This window comes from Panulirus ornatus, chromosome 12 (assembly GCF_036320965.1).
Source record: "Panulirus ornatus isolate Po-2019 chromosome 12, ASM3632096v1, whole genome shotgun sequence".
NCBI lineage: Eukaryota > Metazoa > Arthropoda > Malacostraca > Decapoda > Palinuridae > Panulirus > Panulirus ornatus.
In genome coordinates this window covers 25,167,733-25,190,373 of record NC_092235.1, presented here as the reverse complement: position 1 = coordinate 25,190,373, position 22,641 = coordinate 25,167,733, and the positions used below count along the sequence as shown (strand labels likewise).

The window sequence follows — 22,641 nt, the reverse complement described above, 5'->3', positions numbered from 1 at the left end:
ATTTAAATATTTCCTGCATGACGACTGGCTCGGGGGGAGGGAAACTGGCGAGTTTCGAACCACTGTAAGGCGACTGAGTCTGCGATTACAGTCCCATTCGCCAGCGTGATCCTCCGCCGCCCAAGCTCAACATACGACGTCCTCATTACCAGAGGGAGGGAGGGAGGAGTAACTGGCTCAGAGGACAGGTGTGGCCGGGGAATGACTAGGATCAGTGTGGGACTCAAGGATGCGACTGGGGTGGTGAGGGTTCGATTATCCTGGCCGCCGGCGTCCGTCGTCATGACTAAGGTACGGCGATATCTTACCTTAAAGCATAACTTATGTCGATTCTGGAGGCTCGTCTGTCCCTCCACAGCTCAGTGAGGAACGATCCTCCTCCTGCGTTGCTCTGCTGACCTGCTGAAGATGCTTGGGGCGAGGCCCGCTGGCCCTCCCCCTTCCCTCAACAACCCGGTCGATCAAGGTTATGATGGAGATACGGTGGTCTCTCAATGAGGTCCTCTGTGTTCACCGCGATGGTGAAGGGTTAACGATTCCAAGATCTTCATTCTTGTTCTGGTGGCCACGACACGATGTCGGCGATCCCGCAGTGTGGTGTTTGTTGGCAATTGTTTCACATGCACAGAAACAGCAGAGGGGCGAGTACGTCACCTTGGGGGGGGGGGGGGGGGGGGAACACCACAGCCACCTTACTGAGGAGAGGCCAGAAATCTTCTACTTTAACGAGCTCTCTCTCTCTCTCTCTCTCTCTCTCTCTCTCTCTCTCTCTCTCTCTCTCTCTCTCTCTCTCTCTCTCTCTCTCTCCAGTGGATGTTGTCTTCACAAAGACTCGCGTTCCAAGAGTACATGTCCCCCTCCCCCCACCTCAACGTGCAATGAAGTGGTGGCGGGGCGGCCTCTCGCGGTGTGTCAAATGTGGGTTAACACTGTCTAAGACATCGACTGGATCATTTAACTTCCTGGACACAACTTCAACATTGCTCCTGCTTGATGGCTTCCCTTCATGTGGTTCAGCATCTACGCTTAATCATGGCATTACGGTGATCTCTGTTTCGAATCCGCCATTAACGTGTCGAAACGACCATTCTACATCATTTATCATTTGTCAAAACAAAAGTATACGGTGAATAACAGGAGTTATATACATATACTATCGATGAATCATAACACCAAGATCCATCCTCAACCTTTAGGTGGAACACGACGTCAACATACCCTGGGTCGTAAAAGCCGAGGACCGCTGGAATGGATGCCCTCAATGGCTGTGGGGAGGAGGTCATGATCCTGCGGTGTTAAGGAACGACTTGGAATAAAACATGTATTGTGGGGGTGGGGGTGGCTGGAAGCGCGAGCGTGCCGGGCAGGAGACGAGGTGGAGGCCGGACGAGCAGGCATGGGAATGACCGGCGATACTCCCCAGGGAAAATAAGACATTCGCTCCGGTGGTGAGAATGCAGATGAGGGAAGCAATCTGAGCTCAAGATACGTTAGGAATAGGAATGGGACGCACAGTGGGATAAGGAACGGGGAACGCGCGTCGGCCCGGGAGACGCGCCACGTCCCGCTGGTCGGACCAGGCGCTTGCTATGAGGATGGGATACAGGGGGAGGGAGGGAAGGAAGGAGTGTAGTAAACAAGAATTGGAAACAGACTGAATGTCTTCCTCTCAAGATATGGACGGGTGGACGTGGGATGGCTAGATGGTGGGGAGATCTGAGGGTCTACTGACGAGGTTAGATCTTACGGAGGCCGTCGCGCTCAAGGGACGTACTGCCGTGCTCAAGGGTCGTACCGCCGTGCTCAAGGGTCGCACTGCCGTGCTCAAGGTTCGCACTGCCGTGCTCAAGGGTCGTACCGCCGGGCTCAAGGATCGTACCGTCGTGCTCAAGGGTCGTACTGCAGTGCTCAAGGGTCGTACCGACGTGCTCAAGGGTCGTACTACCGTGCTCAAGGGTCGTACCGACGTGCTCAAGGGTCGTACCGACGTGCTCAAGGGTCGTACTGACGTGCTCAAGGGTCGTACCGTCGTGCTCAAGGGTCGTACTGCCGTACTCGAGGTCGTACCATCGTGCTCAAGGGTAGTACTACCGTGCTCAAGGGTCGTACCGTCGTGCTCAAGGGTAGTACTACCGTGCTCAAGGGTCGTGCCAACGTGCTCATGGGTCGTACCAACGTGCTCAAGGGTCGCACCGTCGCGCTCAGGCGCCGTACATCGTCGTGCTGAAATGTGTGGCACCGTCCTTAAGATCTGCCCTTTCTTGCTCAAGGGTGTAAGCCTTTCTCTCCATCTCCCCCTGCCCGAGGAAGGAGGATGAAAGGCTTCTTCCTGTAGCCATCCTTCCCCCGACGCCCTTCGTTAAATTTTAATAAGGGGCGCCGGACAGAGGAACTGTATTTCACTCGGTCTTCAATATGACAATTACAGTTCAGCTCCGACCACAGATACGCCACCATCATCATCATCATCATGAGAGAGAGAGAGAGAGAGAGAGAGAGAGAGAGAGAGAGAGAGAGAGAGAGAGAGAGAGAGAGAGAGAGAGAGGTGGGAGGGAAGACGCTACCGGGCTCCGCCTAAGTGACGTTACACCGCGAGTGAAAAGGCCACCTTTGGCTCGGCTGTATCACCGGGAGTAGCGGGTCTCCTCACGGACCTTCTAGCTCCAAAGGAGTCCACACTCCCCTGCTACTGGAAGCAGCGCAGCCTTGGGAGGGAAGAAGCCTCCGAAAGGAAATGCTGAGACACATCAGCATTCACTCTTTGAACAAAGTTCATATATATATATATATATATATGAAAGGGAAGGAAGGAGTGTCAGAATCGTGAGGGAAGGGTTGAGAAAGGAGGTTAGTGGGACCGGGAAGGGAAGCTGACGACGGAAGGGTGTCCCGTCCATGACATGAGCCCACACCACACCACGGCTGTCCGTCCTCACTGGCTGAGACCATCACCATCCTGGACCACCAGCCAACCACCCTCCCTCATCCTATACCAAACTCCTCCCCCACTCCGGTGTCCCTCACCCTATACCAAACTCGTCCCCCACTCCGGCCGGGGTGGTTAAGTGTGTCACGGGGCTAAACAACGCCCCCTGGTTCCTCATGCACCAAGTTAATAGTACCCTCGCCTCTCTTATCTCAGTTAAACCCCGGATAACTATACTCGGTAGTTACTAACCCCGGTTAAGCGTATTAGCTGTTGATTACGACCCGATACAACCCCAATGCCGCTCGTCCCGGGCACTGTACATAGCTCTGGATCACGTCTTATTATTCCATCATCAATCTTGGAGAATGTTCAACATTATCTCTTATTACCACGACGGTCTGTAAGCCTTCACTCTCAGCTGACTAATCAGTTCTGAATTTGAAATATGTTAAATAAGCTTAATCAACTCAGCCCAACCACCATCTAAGACACTGCACGCCAAACAAGAAAAAGCTTTAGTAAATCATATGTTGTATGTATATCCTCATCTTCCTGTCAAAGAAACCACCCCTCTCTCCCGCAGCGCTCAGAAGACCAGCCAAGTCCACTGGACGGGACCACATACACCTTGCCATGCCTCTGTAATTCGATCAATCATTCTTGCCCACCCTCATCCCTCCCTTGCTTTCGTACAAGAGTTCTATTCATGAATTCTTCCAGTCTTCAGGCACCTAATCTTGGGCCAAATGAACGCCGAGCAGCCAGACTAAACAATCAACAACACTGTCACCCCAGTTTCTTGACGAACTCAAATGCTGTACCATTCAATCCTGCCGCTTCGTCACACTTCGTCTTGCTCATCTTTACAACACACCATCAGCCACATGCCTTCCCGTCCCTAACAAACCAACTCGACCTCCCAAACATCTGACACATTCAACGGTCCTTCAAAATACTCTTATCTCTTCACATCTTCGCCTTTCACCACCGTCCCCCATCCACTATCCTCAATGCCATCTCCCCCCCACCCCCCCTTGTTTCCCCTGACATCTGACCTCCTTCCAAAACATTTCCTTGTTCTCTCACAAGTTCTTAAGATACAATCTAACCCATTCGTTTGCCCTCTTTTTGTAGGCTCTTGTATCTTACCCTCCCTACCACACTGTCTCTTGTCATCCTCCTAATCACATACACTCCTTTGTTACGAACACCAGCCATATATCTCCATTTTCTCTTTCACCGCGCGACCCCAAGAACCACAGTCCCTTCTCCCAATTAGAGCCTTAACTGCCACACTACCCACACCACTCTGCCTTCAGACCCACTAGCACTACGACTCAATCCCGCGTACCAAAACTGCCTTAGCACTCACTCAGCCCCTCCTAAAATATTCCCCTCTCCTCCTCACTCCTCTCAATACCTGGAGCATAAGCACAAACCATCACTTCCCTCTCGTGGTCTCCTTTCATTTTACACCAAATCAAGTTTGAACTCAATTTCGCACACTAACACATGTCCCACAGCTCTTGACTTTTTATTCTAGAATCAAGAGCCAGTCGCTTGGAACTCGGCCGTTATTTCAAAACGAAGCCATGCACTATTTTCTTAGTCGAATATGATGCAGTTTTCATGAAAAAAAAAGAACGTTTAATTGCACTGCAGGTATATATATATAATTTGATCAAATACATCCTTGACGTCGCAAGTTCTCCAGAATCGAATTACACCAGTAAAAAAAATGTAATTCAAAGCTGATCCTATAAATGAATGTAGCACTTAATTCCAAGAGTATATTCCACTTACCTCAGCCCACATGAGTTTAGGGTAAAAAAGACATCCGGCCCCGACATATATATATATATATATATATATATATATATATATATATATATATATTGAAGTAGGTCACAGTGGTGCTCGTGATGTAGTATTTGCTGATAACCACGAGAAAAAAAAAATAATGAAACGCGGTAAGTACCAAGTGCACTTTCGTGTGATTACTACTTCGTGCCTCCCCTGACGGTGAATTAATCACACGAAAGTGCACTTGGGACTTATACTGCCTCATTTTTTCCTTGGGGTTATCAAGAAAAAAAAAATACACTGTCAGTATATCAAACTATATAGGCAAAGCTACGATGAAGTGTGACAGGGGCAAAGCGACCTCGTCAGAGCGACGACCAACACGTCCATGTCAAATATCACATCTATTTATCTTATTAATGACGCCAGAATCTGCATAGTTTTTCTTTTTTATCATCTTTCATCTGCGTCGCCCTGAAATATGCCTCTCGCATTTAGCTTGTGTACCCTTCGTTACTGCAAACACCCATGCAAAAAATACGTGGGTTTTTCATCATCCTTGTTCGCCGTTTCCTGTGAAGCGAGGGAGCGCCAAAACCAAAAACGGACGCATATGCTCACAATCCACTCAACAGTCATGCATAACGCACCAAAATCATATATATATATATATATATATATATATATATATATATATATATATATATATATATATATATATATATATATATCTTCACTGTAACTGAAAATGTTAGGTGTCGAGCGAATACGCTGGTCAGCTGAAACATTACATATTTCACCGTGGCTTGATATAGTGAGGATTATTATAGTTTAATTACTCTGAAAGTTATTTAATTAAAACAGTAATTTACGGGACTGAACCAACAGGCCTGTACCAATTTCGAGAAAGAGAGAGAGAGAGAGAGAGAGAGAGAGAGAGAGAGAGAGAGAGAGAGAGAGAGAGAGAGAGAGAGAGAGAGAGAGAGAGAGAATTTGTTTTATATATGTTTGTACATACGTGTAACCTCCAACACTCTCCAACATATCGGAACCCCATCATACCGTAACCCTCCAACGCTCTCCAACATACAACCTCCAACAATACCGTCACCTCCAACACTCTCCACCATATAATACCCTGGCGACAACAGCAATCTCTCCGCCTGACCTGTGATAGTACTGATAATCACCTCTATCTGATACGGGCCCCAAGAAGTTGGGTCAGGTCACGCGCCCTCCCCCCAACACTGGGTCAAGCATGACCTGGTACTAGTAAACCGTGGCTGACAAAACCTGTGTTACGCCAGTCGAGGATTATTCTACGTATATGTAAGGATTATCATACATGTACCTAAAGATTATTATACATGTACCTAAAGATTATCATACATGTACCTAAGGATTATCATACATGTACCTAAAGATTATCATACATGTACCTAAAGATTATCATACATGTACCTAAGGAAAACAGGCTACTGGTACACTGGTTAAAACAGGTCGTGAACAACGGCTCTGCCACACCACTGCAAAAAAAAAAAAAAAACCCACCGGAAGCATCCACCCAGTCCCGAATCTCGCGCCTGCAGAAGACCATCTAGGGGCCGGTTCATGACATGGGCTTGTCTGTGGTTCGCGGGACCCAACAGCCCGGAGGATCCAGGCGTTAGGCTGAGGGGTGTATTAGCACACCGACAGCACCCTAGCAAAAATGTGACGTGTGTGGGGGAGGTAAGTAAACACTGGCTGCAGACGGAAGATACCGGGGAGAAAACCGTGGTTGCGAATCCCCTTCCAGACGAGTAATAATCCCCTCCTTCCCCCACACACACACACACACACACAGCGTGTAATCCCAGCTTAAGCTTTCTCAAGACATGAATACGACATACTCTAGACCCAGGCCGACGATCGAGAACCTCACTGTTACCAGAGGGTCACATATAAAAATAAAATTAGCTTTCATAATACGAATGAAACAGTGACTTCCCACTTGGAATGCCAGTGACGTGTTGAAGACTAAGGGAATTTCAGGCAGGACTTGAGTGAGAGGTTTTTAATCTGCCAAACACAGAGCGGTTACCCCCACACATCCAGATAACGCAGCCCCGAGAGCGAAACCGGTTACCCTTCATGTAAATCCCGACCACAACAACGTAAAAATCCCAAATTGGACCATTGTAAACCAGGCGTGAACCGGGCGGTGTAATCCCCCGGTCTTTACCAGTGTAAATCCCCCCCATATCCATTTGTACGAATCCGGATTACCGCCTACAAAAGTTCCCGCCTCGACTGAGGTAATGCCCACCTCCCAACGTAAACGTTTTTCGCGTCTTTTCCAGCGCACACTGGTCGCTCTGAGCGCCGTCCGTGCCATACATGAGCCAAGCGCTGCACACCCGTTCTGACATCGCGTGTGTTACTACTGCCACAGTCTCTGGCGTCTTACCTCACTGGAAACATGAGGAGAGGTTGACAATGGGGCTCGTGGTGGTGCCTCATGACGTGGCCACAGGTTATCGTGCCTGATTCAGTAAATGAGGCGACACAAGACTTTAATGGCCTAACAGCCGACGAGAGAGAGAGAGGGAGGCGCAACGATCTATATTGAAACAAGTGGATGTACTGGTGTTTATGTTTTGGGCAATCGCGGGTGATTATCCCAGATGCCGAACTGCCCGAAATGAAGGACCTTAATTTAAAGAACACCAGCTGGTGGTGGTGTGGGGGGTGGATACAGATCTTTCTGTCTTCAATCTTCCTTCATGGAGTTTTAGACACGATCCTCGCCATCTTCACATCCCTCCTCCAGCGCAACGCGCTCCGTTCGGGGCCACAACTTGCGCCCGCACCTTCACACATGCAGGACGAGACGAGTGCAGTGGGTTAACCGTCGGCAAACGGAACATCAGTTCTCATGAGAAGGCCAGCGAGTTGACATATACTTTCCATTACTTTTAAAGTTGCTACAAATTAAGACAAATAATTCATCTTTTCTTCACGTACGAAATCATGTATTGCAATAGATCACGCGATCTCGCGCGACATATTCTTAAAATGAAACACTTATATTGTCTAATGTTCAGCCACAACTTAATCAAAAAGTTAAACCAAAACACAAAAAAAAGTTCATAATTTGCATAAATTTGTAAGCCACGATATATGCCACTGCCTAACACTTACAATTCCGAACTTTCCATCACTCGCCATATTCCTTGTTTAAAGCATTAGCAAAAAACAGTAAAAAAAAAAAATTCCTAATCAATATGCAAATTTATTCAACAACCCGCCATCGAAACCTAAATTGTTGACCAACTCCACAACGGGTAGTAGACATAAGAGTATGATCATGAAGTTTTCATCATGGATTTTGTTCCTGTTGCTGTACTGACACCAGAGGAGTGTGACCACAGACACTCACACACACTGGGGAGGCGATGCAATACCCACCATATACATTTTGTGTACTGAAGGGATATCATAATACCTTTTTTTTCTATTATTATTTCATACATTGGCGCTGAAAAAAAATATGACCTGTGGATGACCCCTGAGTGATAATGTGACCTGTGGATGACCCCTGGGTGATAATGTGACCTGTGGATGACCCCTGGGTGATAATGTGACCTGTGGATGACCCCTGGGTGATAATGTGACCTGTGGATGACCCCTGGGTGATAATGTGACCTGTGGATGACCTCTGGGTGATAATGTGACCTGTGGATGACCCCTGGGTGATAATGTGACCTGTGGATGACCCTTGGGTCATATTGTGACCTGTGGAGAGGGCCTAAGGGAGATCCGAGGAAAATGAAGAGGGAGACGACCAAACGAGACGAAGGGAGAGAGAGAGAGAGAGAGAGAGAGAGAGAGAGAGAGAGAGAGAGAGAGAGAGAGAGAGAGAGGGTAGGAGGGTGGGTGAGTGAGGGAGGAGGGAGGTCGGCCATTAGCGGCAGTCCCGTGTGGTGGTCTGATGAAGACGCGCATTAGGGCAGTCTGTTTGTCTCCCGGGGCTCTAGCGCAACAAAGGCGGCGGCCGCGTTTTAAAACCCGCGCGTCTTTTACCGCTCACAATATGGTTTTTGCTGTCGTCAGGAGACGGGAGGGAGGGAGGGTCTCTCTCTCTCTCTCTCTCTCTCTCTCTCTCTCTCTCTCTCTCTCTCTCTCTCTCTCTCTCACACCGGTTATCTTCGCCCCTCGTATTTCGTCCGCGGTACAGCGAGGGCGGTACAGCGAGGAAGAGGGAACCTTTTTTTTCTTTTTGAGAATCTTCGGTAAAAGAAAATATATAGACGAGTGTGTTTACAGAAAGCTCCCGGAAGAGTCTAGCGACAGATGTAAGATTCGTACTTAGTAACGCGCAAGATCCACGTAACGGTTCGTTGTTTCCGAACAACACGCAAGAAAATGTAATGTAAATCCCACTGACGCGAGGCATTTAAATCTTTACTCTAAAAGAAAACAAAAACACTGGGGGAGGCAAGATCTCGTCTGTCTGCGCGACGTTTAAAATCAAATTTTACAACCAGGCGTCGGGATGGCTCCCCCAGGCGCATCCCCCCAGCCCACACCACCGGGGAGACGGCTCCCCCAGCCCACACCACCGGGGAGACGGCTCCCCCAGCCCACACCACCGGTGAGACGGCTCCCCCAGCCCACACCACCGGTGAGACGGCTCCCCCAGCCCACACCACCGGTGGGACGGCTCCCCCACCACCACAACCGTCATAGTTTGTTCAATAACACAAGTTGTAACGACTTGAGGATCAGGTAATTAGGAGCCGACCACAATGGCTAACCGTGGCCTAACGACAACATTGCTCAAATGTATATATATATATATATATATATATATATATATAAACGCTGCTAGGAAAGGGAGACGCGAGGATTTTCAGCGCTTTCGTATATTATCACGTCTTCAGAGGACTCGTTAAGAGAGGATGTGGTAATACACGAAAGCGCTCACGATACTCGTGTTCTCTTTTCCCTGAAGGTCGCACCGTCGTGCTCAGAGGTCGTACCGTCGTGCTCAGGGGTCGTACCTTCGTGTTCAGGGGTCGTACCGTTGTGTTCAAAGGTCGTACCGTCGTGCTCAAGGGGTCGTACCGTCATGCTCAGGCGGTCGTACCGTCGTGCTCAGGGAGGGGGTTCGCCATATACAAACTCACCCTTTCTCAAATTCAGGCGACCCCAGCATGGCTGGAAGCGCTGACATACAGGCAAATATTCTCTAGGGCTGAGGGAGTCCCACATAAAGCGAACATGTTACAGCCATTAAAATCCACACACACACACACACACACATTCATCGTACCCTCGCAATCCTGCCAGTGTGTGACTTACATTCATACTGTCCGACGTGTTAGCGGGAATAATTACCCCGACCGGCACGCACGCTGGCCATGCGAAGCCTCTCACACCCACCCGCTGTTTCAGTCCTCCCAACCAAAACACGTGAGAGTGTACATGGTGTACGGGGCACGTGCACGCGCCCGCACATGATCTCGGCAGGAAGAAGAGGCTGACGCCTTCGATGGCCCGACTGCGAGGATGGCGAACAAAGGACGCACGTCAGAGGATACTCCTCGAACTGAGGTTCCCAGCGGCGTACTGAAGGGCTGTCTCCAAGGGCCACTGCTCTTCTGCATCTATGCAAATGACTCGCTCGAACAGACTCAAACATATATATGTGTGTTTGCTGATGATGCCTAGGTTATGAGGGGAGAGTAGGGGCGACAGGGAGTGCATCAACATAGAAAAAAATGGATCCAGAAAATCTACAAAGCTCGGGGGAAATTGGTAAGTGAAAACGCAAAGTAAAGTGTTAAGTGACGAGAATGGAACGCAGTCAAGGAGGAGGCATCCATACGAGTATTACCTAACGGGCAATATAAGCTGTAACAAGAGAGTGTGTGTGTGTGTTTGAGAGGGACTTCAGACTCTACACTGTACCTAATCTGTTGCTGGGGGCCCCCATCATCGACGATCTATATACACCTGATACAGCCAGACGAGCTTAAGAGACGGGGCAACACAAGTGTAAACCTCCCTCCCTACAACACACACACACACACACACACCCACACACACACACACACACGTATGCCATATCTACCTACAATCCACCCACCCCCACACTCACACATATCACCAAACAACACAGCGAGATACCCTGCCCAGCCAACACACATTGCACCTACTTATTACACCGAATTTATGTCCCCTACAAAGAGCCTGTAATCTGGCCGTACCCAAACACTGCTATCCGCCTCTTGAGGCATGATTTACCGAGCAGGTATTGGCGTAACCAACGTGCTCGTAAAGGATAATGGCGTTCCTGCCCCCTACAGGTTAGGTTTAAGGGTCATCTACGGTTTCAAGTTAAGTGAATATATCAAGTTAAGTGAAATATATATATGTTCCTATGAGACAAAAGGGAAATGAAACACGATAAGTTCCCAAGCGCACTTTCGTGGAATAATCACATCATCAGGGGGGCGGGGGGGGGGGGGAGGTACAAGAAAGAAATATAACAGTCAGTTGACATACACCGAAGAGACGTAACTGTTGCCCATCGTACCCAAGGGTCGTACTGCGCTGATCGCGAGTCGTAACGACTTGATCTAATGATTACCACTCGCTCTTAGTTACAAGCTGTGCGTACGCCCTCATTTACTTAGGGTTCGATTACGTAACATCAAAAAGAAAATTAATGTGTAATGAACTACCGATTAATCATCCTCTGATTATCACCTCCAAATCACTTTCCCAGTAATCACGTCCGACTCAGAAGCTCTTTTTAAGATTCAATCGCCAACGTCAAAAGGATCAGTAAACAGTCAGTCCGCTAAGAGGTTTCAATCACCCACGGTGCAAGGCTAAGTAAGATCTCCTGTTAAGAGCCACGCTGGTTATCGCGACCGCTGACAAGCAAGTCGCACGCGGGGCTACAACCACGCTCCTCACCCGATCGCGTTTTTAGAGAGAGAGAGAGAGAGAGAGAGAGAGAGAGAGAGAGAGAGAGAGAGAGAGAGAGAGAGAGAGAGAGAGAGAGAGAGAGAGAGAGAGAGAGGAGCTACCGTCATAAATATTATCCTCACGACATCTGTTGTGTGCTCTAGCCAAGCGTAAGATAAGACCCCGCGGACGACGCGCACAAGCCAAGGAGGAGGAGGTGGAGGAGGGAGGAGGAGGAGGAGGGGAAGGAGTGGGAGGAGGAGGAGGAGGAGGCGGAGGAGCAACAGCGGAGTTCGCTGCTCTTCTTACGTGTGCGGAGCTCCCGGCAGACCACCTCCTCCGCACGTGTAGAGGCAAGACGATGGATGAAACTTCTCTCCTCGTGCGAAGTCCCTCCACACGACCCGTCATTGTCTAGTACAATTGTAACTAGCCAAGACGCCAAGGCCAGACCAGCCTCCACAGCGCAGGCGTGAAGTCTAGTCGAGTCACTAGCCTTGAAACCATCGTAAGATAAGGGAATGTCCTGAGGACCCAGCTGTGGGGGTAGAAGGCCTCCGAAACCATCGTAAGATAAGGGAATGTCCTGAGGACCCAGCTGTGGGGGTAGAAGGCCCTCGAAACCATCGTAAGATAAGGGAATGTCCTGAGGACCCAGCTGTGGGGGTAGAAGGCCTCCGAAACCATCGTAAGATAAGGGAATGTCCTGAGGACCCAGCTGTGGGGGTAGAAGGCCTCCGAAACCATCGTAAGATAAGGGAATGTCCTGAGGACCCAGCTGTGGGGGTAGAAGGCCTCCGAAACCATCGTAAGATAAGGGAATGTCCTGAGGACCAGCTGTGGGGGTAGAAGGCCCTCGAAACCATCGTAAGATAAGGGAATGTCCTGAGGACCCAGCTGTGGGGGTAGAAGGCCCTCGAAACCATCGTAAGATAAGGGAATGTCCTGAGGACCAGCTGTGGGGGTAGAAGGCCCTCGAAACCATCGTAAGATAAGGGAATGTCCTGAGGACCCAGCTGTGGGGGTAGAAGGCCTCCGAAACCATCGTAAGATAAGGGAATGTCCTGAGGACCAGCTGTGGGGGTAGAAGGCCCTCGAAACCATCGTAAGATAAGGGAATGTCCTGAGGACCCAGCTGTGGGGGTAGAAGGCCTCCGAAACCATCGTAAGATAAGGGAATGTCCTGAGGACCAGCTGTGGGGGTAGAAGGCCTCCGAAACCATCGTAAGATAAGGGAATGTCCTGAGGACCCAGCTGTGGGGGTAGAAGGCCCTCGAAACCATCGTAAGATAAGGGAATGTCCTGAGGACCCAGCTGTGGGGGTAGAAGGCCTCCGAAACCATCGTAAGATAAGGGAATGTCCTGAGGACCCAGCTGTGGGGGTAGAAGGCCTCCGAAACCATCGTAAGATAAGGGAATGTCCTGAGGACCCAGCTGTGGGGGTAGAAGGCCTCCGAAACCATCGTAAGATAAGGGAATGTCCTGAGGACCCAGCTGTGGGGGTAGAAGGCCCTCGAAACCATCGTAAGATAAGGGAATGTCCTGAGGACCAGCTGTGGGGGTAGAAGGCCTCCGAAACCATCGTAAGATAAGGGAATGTCCTGAGGACCCAGCTGTGGGGGTAGAAGGCCTCCGAAACCATCGTAAGATAAGGGAATGTCCTGAGGACCAGCTGTGGGGGTAGAAGGCCTCCGAAACCATCGTAAGATAAGGGAATGTCCTGAGGACCAGCTGTGGGGGTAGAAGGCCCTCGAAACCATCGTAAGATAAGGGAATGTCCTGAGGACCCAGCTGTGGGGGTAGAAGGCCTCCGAAACCATCGTAAGATAAGGGAATGTCCTGAGGACCAGCTGTGGGGGTAGAAGGCCCTCGAAACCATCGTAAGATAAGGGAATGTCCTGAGGACCCAGCTGTGGGGGTAGAAGGCCTCCGAAACCATCGTAAGATAAGGGAATGTCCTGAGGACCCAGCTGTGGGGGTAGAAGGCCTCCGAAACCATCGTAAGATAAGGGAATGTCCTGAGGACCCAACTGTAGGGGTGGAAGGCCCTCGAAACCATCGTAAGATAAGGGAATGTCCTGAGGACCCAGCTGTGGGGGTAGAAGGCCTCCGAAACCATCGTAAGATAAGGGAATGTCCTGAGGACCCAGCTGTGGGGGTAGAAGGCCTCCGAAACCATCGTAAGATAAGGGAATGTCCTGAGGACCCAGCTGTGGGGGTAGAAGGCCCTCGAAACCATCGTAAGATAAGGGAATGTCCTGAGGACCCAGCTGTGGGGGTAGAAGGCCCTCGAAACCATCGTAAGATAAGGGAATGTCCTGAGGACCCAGCTGTGGGGGTAGAAGGCCCCCGAAACCATCGTAAGATAAGGGAATGTCCTGAGGACCCAGCTGTGGGGGTAGAAGGCCCTCGAAACCATCGTAAGATAAGGGAATGTCCTGAGGACCCAGCTGTGGGGGTAGAAGGCCTCCGAAACCATCGTAAGATAAGGGAATGTCCTGAGGACCCAGCTGTGGGGGTAGAAGGCCTCCGAAACCATCGTAAGATAAGGGAATGTCCTGAGGACCCAGCTGTGGGGGTAGAAGGCCTCCGAAACCATCGTAAGATAAGGGAATGTCCTGAGGACCCAGCTGTGGGGGTAGAAGGCCCTCGAAACCATCGTAAGATAAGGGAATGTCCTGAGGACCCAGCTGTGGGGGTAGAAGGCCTCCGAAACCATCGTAAGATAAGGGAATGTCCTGAGGACCCAGCTGTGGGGGTAGAAGGCCTCCGAAACCATCGTAAGATAAGGGAATGTCCTGAGGACCCAGCTGTGGGGGTAGAAGGCCTCCGAAACCATCGTAAGATAAGGGAATGTCCTGAGGACCCAGCTGTGGGGGTAGAAGGCCTCCGAAACCATCGTAAGATAAGGGAATGTCCTGAGGACCCAGCTGTGGGGGTAGAAGGCCTCCGAAACCATCGTAAGATAAGGGAATGTCCTGAGGACCCAGCTGTGGGGGTAGAAGGCCTCCGAAACCATCGTAAGATAAGGGAATGTCCTGAGGACCCAGCTGTGGGGGTAGAAGGCCTCCGAAACCATCGTAAGATAAGGGAATGTCCTGAGGACCCAGCTGTGGGGGTAGAAGGCCTCCGAAACCATCGTAAGATAAGGGAATGTCCTGAGGACCAGCTGTGGGGGTAGAAGGCCCTCGAAACCATCGTAAGATAAGGGAATGTCCTGAGGACCCAGCTGTGGGGGTAGAAGGCCTCCGAAACCATCGTAAGATAAGGGAATGTCCTGAGGACCCAGCTGTGGGGGTAGAAGGCCTCCGAAACCATCGTAAGATAAGGGAATGTCCTGAGGACCAGCTGTGGGGGTAGAAGGCCCTCGAAACCATCGTAAGATAAGGGAATGTCCTGAGGACCAGCTGTGGGGGTAGAAGGCCCTCGAAACCATCGTAAGATAAGGGAATGTCCTGAGGACCCAGCTGTGGGGGTAGAAGGCCTCCGAAACCATCGTAAGATAAGGGAATGTCCTGAGGACCCAGCTGTGGGGGTAGAAGGCCTCCGAAACCATCGTAAGATAAGGGAATGTCCTGAGGACCCAGCTGTGGGGGTAGAAGGCCTCCGAAACCATCGTAAGATAAGGGAATGTCCTGAGGACCAGCTGTGGGGGTAGAAGGCCTCCGAAACCATCGTAAGATAAGGGAATGTCCTGAGGACCCAGCTGTGGGGGTAGAAGGCCTCCGAAACCATCGTAAGATAAGGGAATGTCCTGAGGACCCAGCTGTGGGGGTAGAAGGCCCTCGAAACCATCGTAAGATAAGGGAATGTCCTGAGGACCCAGCTGTGGGGGTAGAAGGCCTCCGAAACCATCGTAAGATAAGGGAATGTCCTGAGGACCCAGCTGGGGGGGTAGAAGGCCCCCGAAACCCGAAATAAGGGAATGTCCTGGGGCCCAGCTGTGGGGGAAAGGCCCCGAAACCATCGTAAAGTTAGTTAAGAAAAAGGCAAAGGTCCCTGGCCCAGCTGGGGGGGTGAAACCCAAAAACAGTCGTAAGGATCGAAAAATATGAAGCGCATTCAAGCGGTAATTGCAGCCCACATCGATCCGGTAAGAACAAATGGGATGTTGTAAAAGCATAAAGACTGCACTCATTGTGACGCCGAGGCCAGCGCAAACACATGGAAGACACTTGAGGGTCGAGTCCCACCCTGAAAACGAAGCTTGGTAATATACCCCTGTGGGATGACGAAACTCCCATTACGTACACATTAACTCCGGTAAAGAGAGAGGAGAGAGAAACGTCCCAGGGAACATTAGAGGTAAGAGCATAAATGCCACAGGGTATACGTCTGCTTCATTGACCTAACAAAGTTAATTATAATGAGCAAAATGGGACGACCCTTGACCTTACTTCCCCGGGGAAGAAGCGTGCTTGTCAGTATCCACCCAAGCAGTCGGCATTCACGACATACAACGATCGTAAACGTGCCGTAACAAATAGCCTCTGGTGGTAGACCAGGCCACCGCCTGGGACAGCTTGTTCGCAGGCAGAGCTCCGCGCGGGGGAGGAGGAGGTTTTGGGGGGTTTCAGAGAACAGCCTATGAAACCATCATAAAGTAAAGGTCCAACGGCATGGACTGACCTTATATTTCTGAGAGGAAAGAATCTCTTCATGGAAGGAGAGACACACGACAGATGATGAAGAATGACTACAATGAATAACGAGGGAAGGATGGGTACCATAGAGAGATACATACATATATATAGAATGTCCAGTCTCCCTGTTGCCTGCCTGGCCTACCTCAACACTCCTCACCATCTGGTCTCTATCCCAGTCCTCCCTTCCTTCATTTTCTTTTCATATTCCGGTCGCTGGACGTGGGATGGTCGTGTGTACACAGACGGGGACTACTAACTGGAGACGTACCCAGGCCTACGCTCTCAACCCCCCTAGCTGGGTGGAAGACAAAAACCATCGTCCTCGAGGGGCAGGAACATGATGACATTCTTATTCTAGAACGAGCCTTGCCGGCCCACCTACCACCTCAAACACCTTCGTTACATCAGGCGGAGCGAGAGACTACCGGATGTTCTGCGCATCAAGGCGATCTGGGGCGCATATATGGAGTAAAAAGTAACCAATGCCACCAGTCCTGACTCTCCTAACCCCTGGCCTTTGACCTGACCCCTCAAGGGTCATATCTGAGGCCAGGACGTCGCCGTACCTTCGTACTCCCTACGCTAACGACCTCCCACCCAACCACCCACGACATTTCTTCTAGATGTGTTGGAGGGGTTCATAAGGGGGAGGGGGTCCGCTGGAAAGGCAGGACACCCATTCCTTCCTCCCCCTCACTTCCTGAATACGCCTTTCGCGTTGACTGTCCAACGCGTAACGTTGTGTTGGTCCTACCTGTTGACAAGGCCATAAGGATGTCTATACAGTTGACGGACCTTATCAATTAACAGAGTCTTCCACCCACCGCGTCCTGTCTTGGGCAAATCAGGTGCGAGTGTGGCTGAAGCGCCTGGCCACATTACAGGGTCATGACGCGTACGTTAACAGGTTATTCTATCCAGGTAAAGCTGTCAGACACACACGCGTTCTTTCGCACCCTTGAGAACGACGGTACGATCCTTGAGCATGACGGTGCGACCCTTTGAGCACGAAGGTACGGCTGGCTCTTCAGTACGATGGCGTACCCATGGTACCCATGAGTCGTACCATGGTGGTTAAGGGTCGTATCGTCGTGCTTAAGGGTCGTAACGTCGTGTTCAAGGGTCGTACCGTCGTGGTCACGGGTCGTAACGTCGTGGTGGTCAAGGGTCGCACCGTCGTGGTCAAGAGTTGTAACGTCGTATTCAGGGGTCGTACCGTCGTGGTCAAGGGTTGTAACGTCATGTTCAAGGGTCGTACCGCCGTGGTCAAGGGTTGTAACGTCGTCGTGGTCAAGGGTCGTAAGTCGTCGTGGTCAAGGGTCGTACGTCGTCGTGGTCAAGGGTTGAACGTCGTCGTGGTCAAGGACAGCTCTGCCATACTCCTAAGGTCGTGCTCGAGGATCGTACGGTCGTGCTCCAGTCGCACCGTCGTGCCCAAGGATCGTACCACCGTGCTCAAGCGGTTGGGAAGAGCTACAAAATAAACTTTTCAACACATCAATCCACCACAGCGAGACCTGCTCACGTACACACACACACCATCCATCCATCCAGTACACATTACACACGTCGGATAAACTTGATAACCCACCCATCACGACCCTATATCGTTCACACCTCCATACTGGGGGCCCGCCTCCCTGATGTATATATGAATGTCATCCCTCACGTTTGCACATTACTAAAAAAAAAAATAATCACCAGGATTATCAATGTCCACAACTCTACGAAAAAAAAAAAGGGACGTAAACTTCATCACGCCCCCAAACAAAGTTTACCATAACCAGCGTTTTTTTTTATTTTCTTTTTTTTTTGTCATTTGCCTGAGTGACGGCATCAGTTGCTATGGTGATAATGACCAAGTGCATTAAGGACTAAGACTCGTAAAAAAATATTTATAAACCATTTACATATATTTCAAGGCGGTGGTGAATGCAGACACTCGTGCGCTTACTAAAATACACATTTCTGAACTCAATCTATATAGCATAAAAGATTATATATATATATATATATATATATATATATATATATATATATATATATATATATATATATATATATATATAATGTGCATACAAGAATCTTAAGTACAAATGCATTCAAATGGATAAATATATATAAATGTACAAATCACTTCCGTACAAAGATCCTGACATGCCATCTCCCTGACCTAACTCACCTGCTTTACATGGATCCAAATATATATCGTCGGATATTCTATGCTTGAAACTGTTCTCTAATAACTCCTGAACAGAATATCTGCGAGGTTCAGCGGCAGCTCCCGCCCATATGCCGGTGAACGCCAGGAGGATAAGGGGCCCCATGGCCGAACCTCTGGAAATAACACTACCTCAAATCATCGAAAATATTCCATGGAAGACACGCACACAAGAGCAGTCCAGTCAAAGCGGTCAGAGCACCCGCGAGCACCTCCTCACTCCACAGCGGTCACCTCAGCACTGAGTCGAGTATCTGGATTGGCTTCTCGCGCCTCGCCTGCTCTTCCCTCCTAAATGAATTCTTAAATTGATTTGTCTCTCCTACTACTCACGTAAACCCCTGGACTTCTTCTACCGCTCGTTCGTTGCATATATATATATATATATATAAACTGCGTGACGAAATCACTCTGTTATGCACCAAAAAATGGGAGGCTCTCCATCGGAATTCTCAACTCTGACTCGTAAAATGCGAGTAAAGATGTGTGAATGTTTTGCGGCAACAGCTGACCTCGGCGCATGGCGTCGGCGCATCCTTGAGAAGCGTCATAACTTCAGCTGGGATCTGGTCTGGTCTTCCCTCCTAGTCATCAATTGTGTCCTTTTCTTTTTTTTTTTTATCAATTCATCTCTGCGCAGCCCATCAACGTATGCCCACAACACTTATTAGAACGAAACGGACGTATAATCGACACGGACGCGTACAATCTTCTCCACTTAGTTTAAATGTTCGCGACTAATTCAAAGCGAAACTACAGTAATATTTTTTTTTTAATGGACCACTGTGATATTAATGGAGCACTTTCTCGACTAGATCTTTAACGCTGGATAGTTGAATACACTGATCAGACTTCATCTTCACGGGCATCAGCGTCAATATCTGGGGATCAGATACATTTAATCATCTTCGTTTCAACACTTTAGACAGTTTACTGTTATCTCCAACAATTATCATCACTGTATACAGTTTACTATCATCTCCAACAATTACCAACACTATATACAGTTTATTATCATCTCCAACAATTACCAACACTATATACAGTTTATTATCATCTTCAACAATTACCAACACTATATACAGTTTATTATAATCTCCAACAATTACAAACACTATATACAGTTTATTATCATCTCCAACAATTACCAACACTATATACAGTTTATTATCATCTCCAACAATTACCAACACTATATACAGTTTATTATCATCTCCAACAATTACCAACACTATATACAGTTTATCATTATTACCTCCAACCAACGGAAAGTTCAACCACGAGTTTACCAAGAGCTCCGCAGGTCCTGCATGTAGCATGCACGTCAACAAATGCACAGCCCCCTGGGTGCAAGCAGTTCGGGAATAGCTTGCGTGTATTTTTACCCCACAGTTGAACCCGTGCGTTCCGCATCTGCCTCCGGACTACTGTGGCTTTGTAGGCTAGGACGACAGACATCTCCAAGCACCTCCCACTGATGTAACATTCCGCTGGGTCTCATACTAAAACCTGCCTCGTTTGTCAGATGAACCGCTCAAAGCTACCAGCTCTTCACATGCACACCAGGTAATATGTGGATACATAATGAAGGATTCCCATATGTAATAATAATAATAATAATAATAATAATAATAATAATAATAATAATAATAATAACAATAATAATAATGATGATGATGATGATGATGATGATAATAGCAGCAGCAGCTTCATTTACAGCAACCAAATGGCTGAAAACAGAGAGCAATTCCAGCACAGTCAGTATGGTTATAAATGGGGTCGAGTTAAACAGTTTTGCCCAGAACACTTGAGGATGGAAGGGTAGCGAGAGTGAAGCATGCACAGCCACCACAATATATTAAGGTCAGGAAATAATTCTGGTCTGAAAGGTTTAAAGGTCAGAGAACAAGTCACTAAGGCAGACCAGCCATCTATTCTCTACCTGTATTAATTTCGTCTGGTGTCCAGAGACTTGTTCTTGGTTGATATGCGCTGTACTGTCTGTGTGGATTCTGTCTGCCTGTGTATATGTATGTTTCCTACATGTCAGTGTGGATGCTGTCTGACTGAATATCTAGACTTTGCGGACGCCGTCTATGTGGACGATGTCTGTTTTCCTGTCTGCGTGTGCTATGAATGTCGTCTGTTCAGTTAGGATCAATGTTTAGTTACGTGTTCAACTCTGTCTGTTAGTCTGGTTGCTCGTCTGTGTCTAGTCCTTTGTCTGTGAGCATGACTGTCTTTCCGGTGATCCGCGTCTCTCGCTGTCAGACTGCCTGCTTGGGAGACTGTGTCTGCTGTCTGGCTGTCAGTTTACCTATGACTAGATATGGGTGTCCATCTGGCTGCCCTCTCTCGATCATAAACGACGTGTGTTTCTTGTCTGTATAATTCTCCCCTCCTCTCCCATCTTCCCATGACTTTCCTTTCTATCCTGCATACACCACATCCGCTGTCTCTTTCTCTCTCTCTCTTTTAGCTCCTTAAGCCATAGACCATAAGGTCTTCTGTTATCCCTCCTTCCCATGTACTGTCCTCCAGCAGACAACCTCGTCTTAGACCATCGGGTCTTCTGTTATGGCTTTCCGTGTATAGTCCACGCTCACGATGGTACTTCTGTATACCTTCGCTACTAGATGAAGAATTCCTTCCCTACACACACACACACACACACACACACACACACACACACACATACACACATACACACATTGTGTTCCCAGCGAGGGCCAATATCACGGCAATAAAAAAAAGACCCATTGGTAGTGACGTGAGGTCCCTGCACAAGATTTACTTCGAAAATTGGCTCCCGCCCCTGCAGTGCGGTCCCCTCCGCGGGTGGGTGGTGGGCTGACGAACCACCCAACATGCCCCCCCCAACCCCTCCCCTAATGTGGCACGGACGGGCCCACCATATACCAAGGACACGGTCAACTGGTGGACGGTAAAGACACAAGCTGTTGACGGGGGGGGGGGTAGATGTGGATGTAATCAACCCCAACAGCAGACGCGAGTACATAGAACAGTAAACAGTAAGAGTAGCAACAGACGGCACAGCAACAGCAACAACAGCAGCAGCAGCAGCAACAACAAAAGCAACAGACAGTAGCATCAACGGTAAGGGTGTGAGTACCTTTAACAGTAAAAAAAAAAAAACGGTAAGAGCCGCAACAGACCGCAAAGGAGCAGTAGCAGAAACAGAAGCAAGTGTATGAGTGCCAATAAGAACCACAGCACCAGTTGCAACGGCTGCAACCTCCACTTTACACACCACGGCAGCAACAACAGCAGCTATACCACTATTTTCACCACCACCACCACATCACTGCCTCTACCACCACCCACTACCACCACATCACAGACAGTACCATTAAAAAAGCAACCACAAGCACCATGACTTGCAACCACCACGTCACCATCACCACGACCTCCACCACACTCTTATTCCACCACAAAACACCCGAGGCACCCAGCACCAGCAGCCCTCCCTCCCACACGTGGGACAAGGAGCACCAGCCAGTGTAAAATGACAGAGACATCGAAGTGACATCACGAGGAACATCCTTGTGTGTGGCACGAGGACTTGCAGTATCAATGCCACCGCCCACACACACACACACACACACACACACACACACACACACACACCACATGTATATAGCATGAGACACCAACGCCACACAATGGGTTCGGAAAGCTTCGAAATATTGGAGGGGGTTGACACTGCATGACCAATACAAGCGAGGCGGAAATATGGTCCACTCAGGAAAGACAATACCACTCACCAGGACGATGTATGATCCACGACGGTGTATGATCCTTGAGCACGACGGTGTATGATCCTTGAGCACGACGGAGTATGATCCTTGAGCACGACGGTGTGTGATCCTTGAGCACGACGGTGTATGATCCTTGAGCACGACGGTGTATGATCCTTGAGCACGACGGTGTATGATCCTTGAGCACGACGGTGTATGATCCTTGAGCACGACGGTGTACGGTCCTTGAGCACGACGGTGTATGATCCTTGAGCACGACGGTGTATGATCCTTGAGCACGACGGTGTACAACCTTGAGCACGA

General features: G+C 49.2%; 1 protein-coding gene across 1 annotated transcript in view; it reads right to left on the bottom strand.

Moving 5' to 3' along the window:
* Positions 1-18,833, bottom strand: part of LOC139751892 (protein tolkin-like) — a 361,718-nt gene extending 342,885 nt beyond the window's left edge. Inside the window, exon 1 of the mRNA XM_071667556.1 lies at positions 18,521-18,833. Coding sequence (XP_071523657.1) covers positions 18,521-18,665 — 145 coding nt within the window. The 5' untranslated portion in view covers positions 18,666-18,833. The remainder of the gene's footprint in view (positions 1-18,520) is intronic.
* Positions 18,834-22,641: the final 3,808 nt, after the last annotated feature.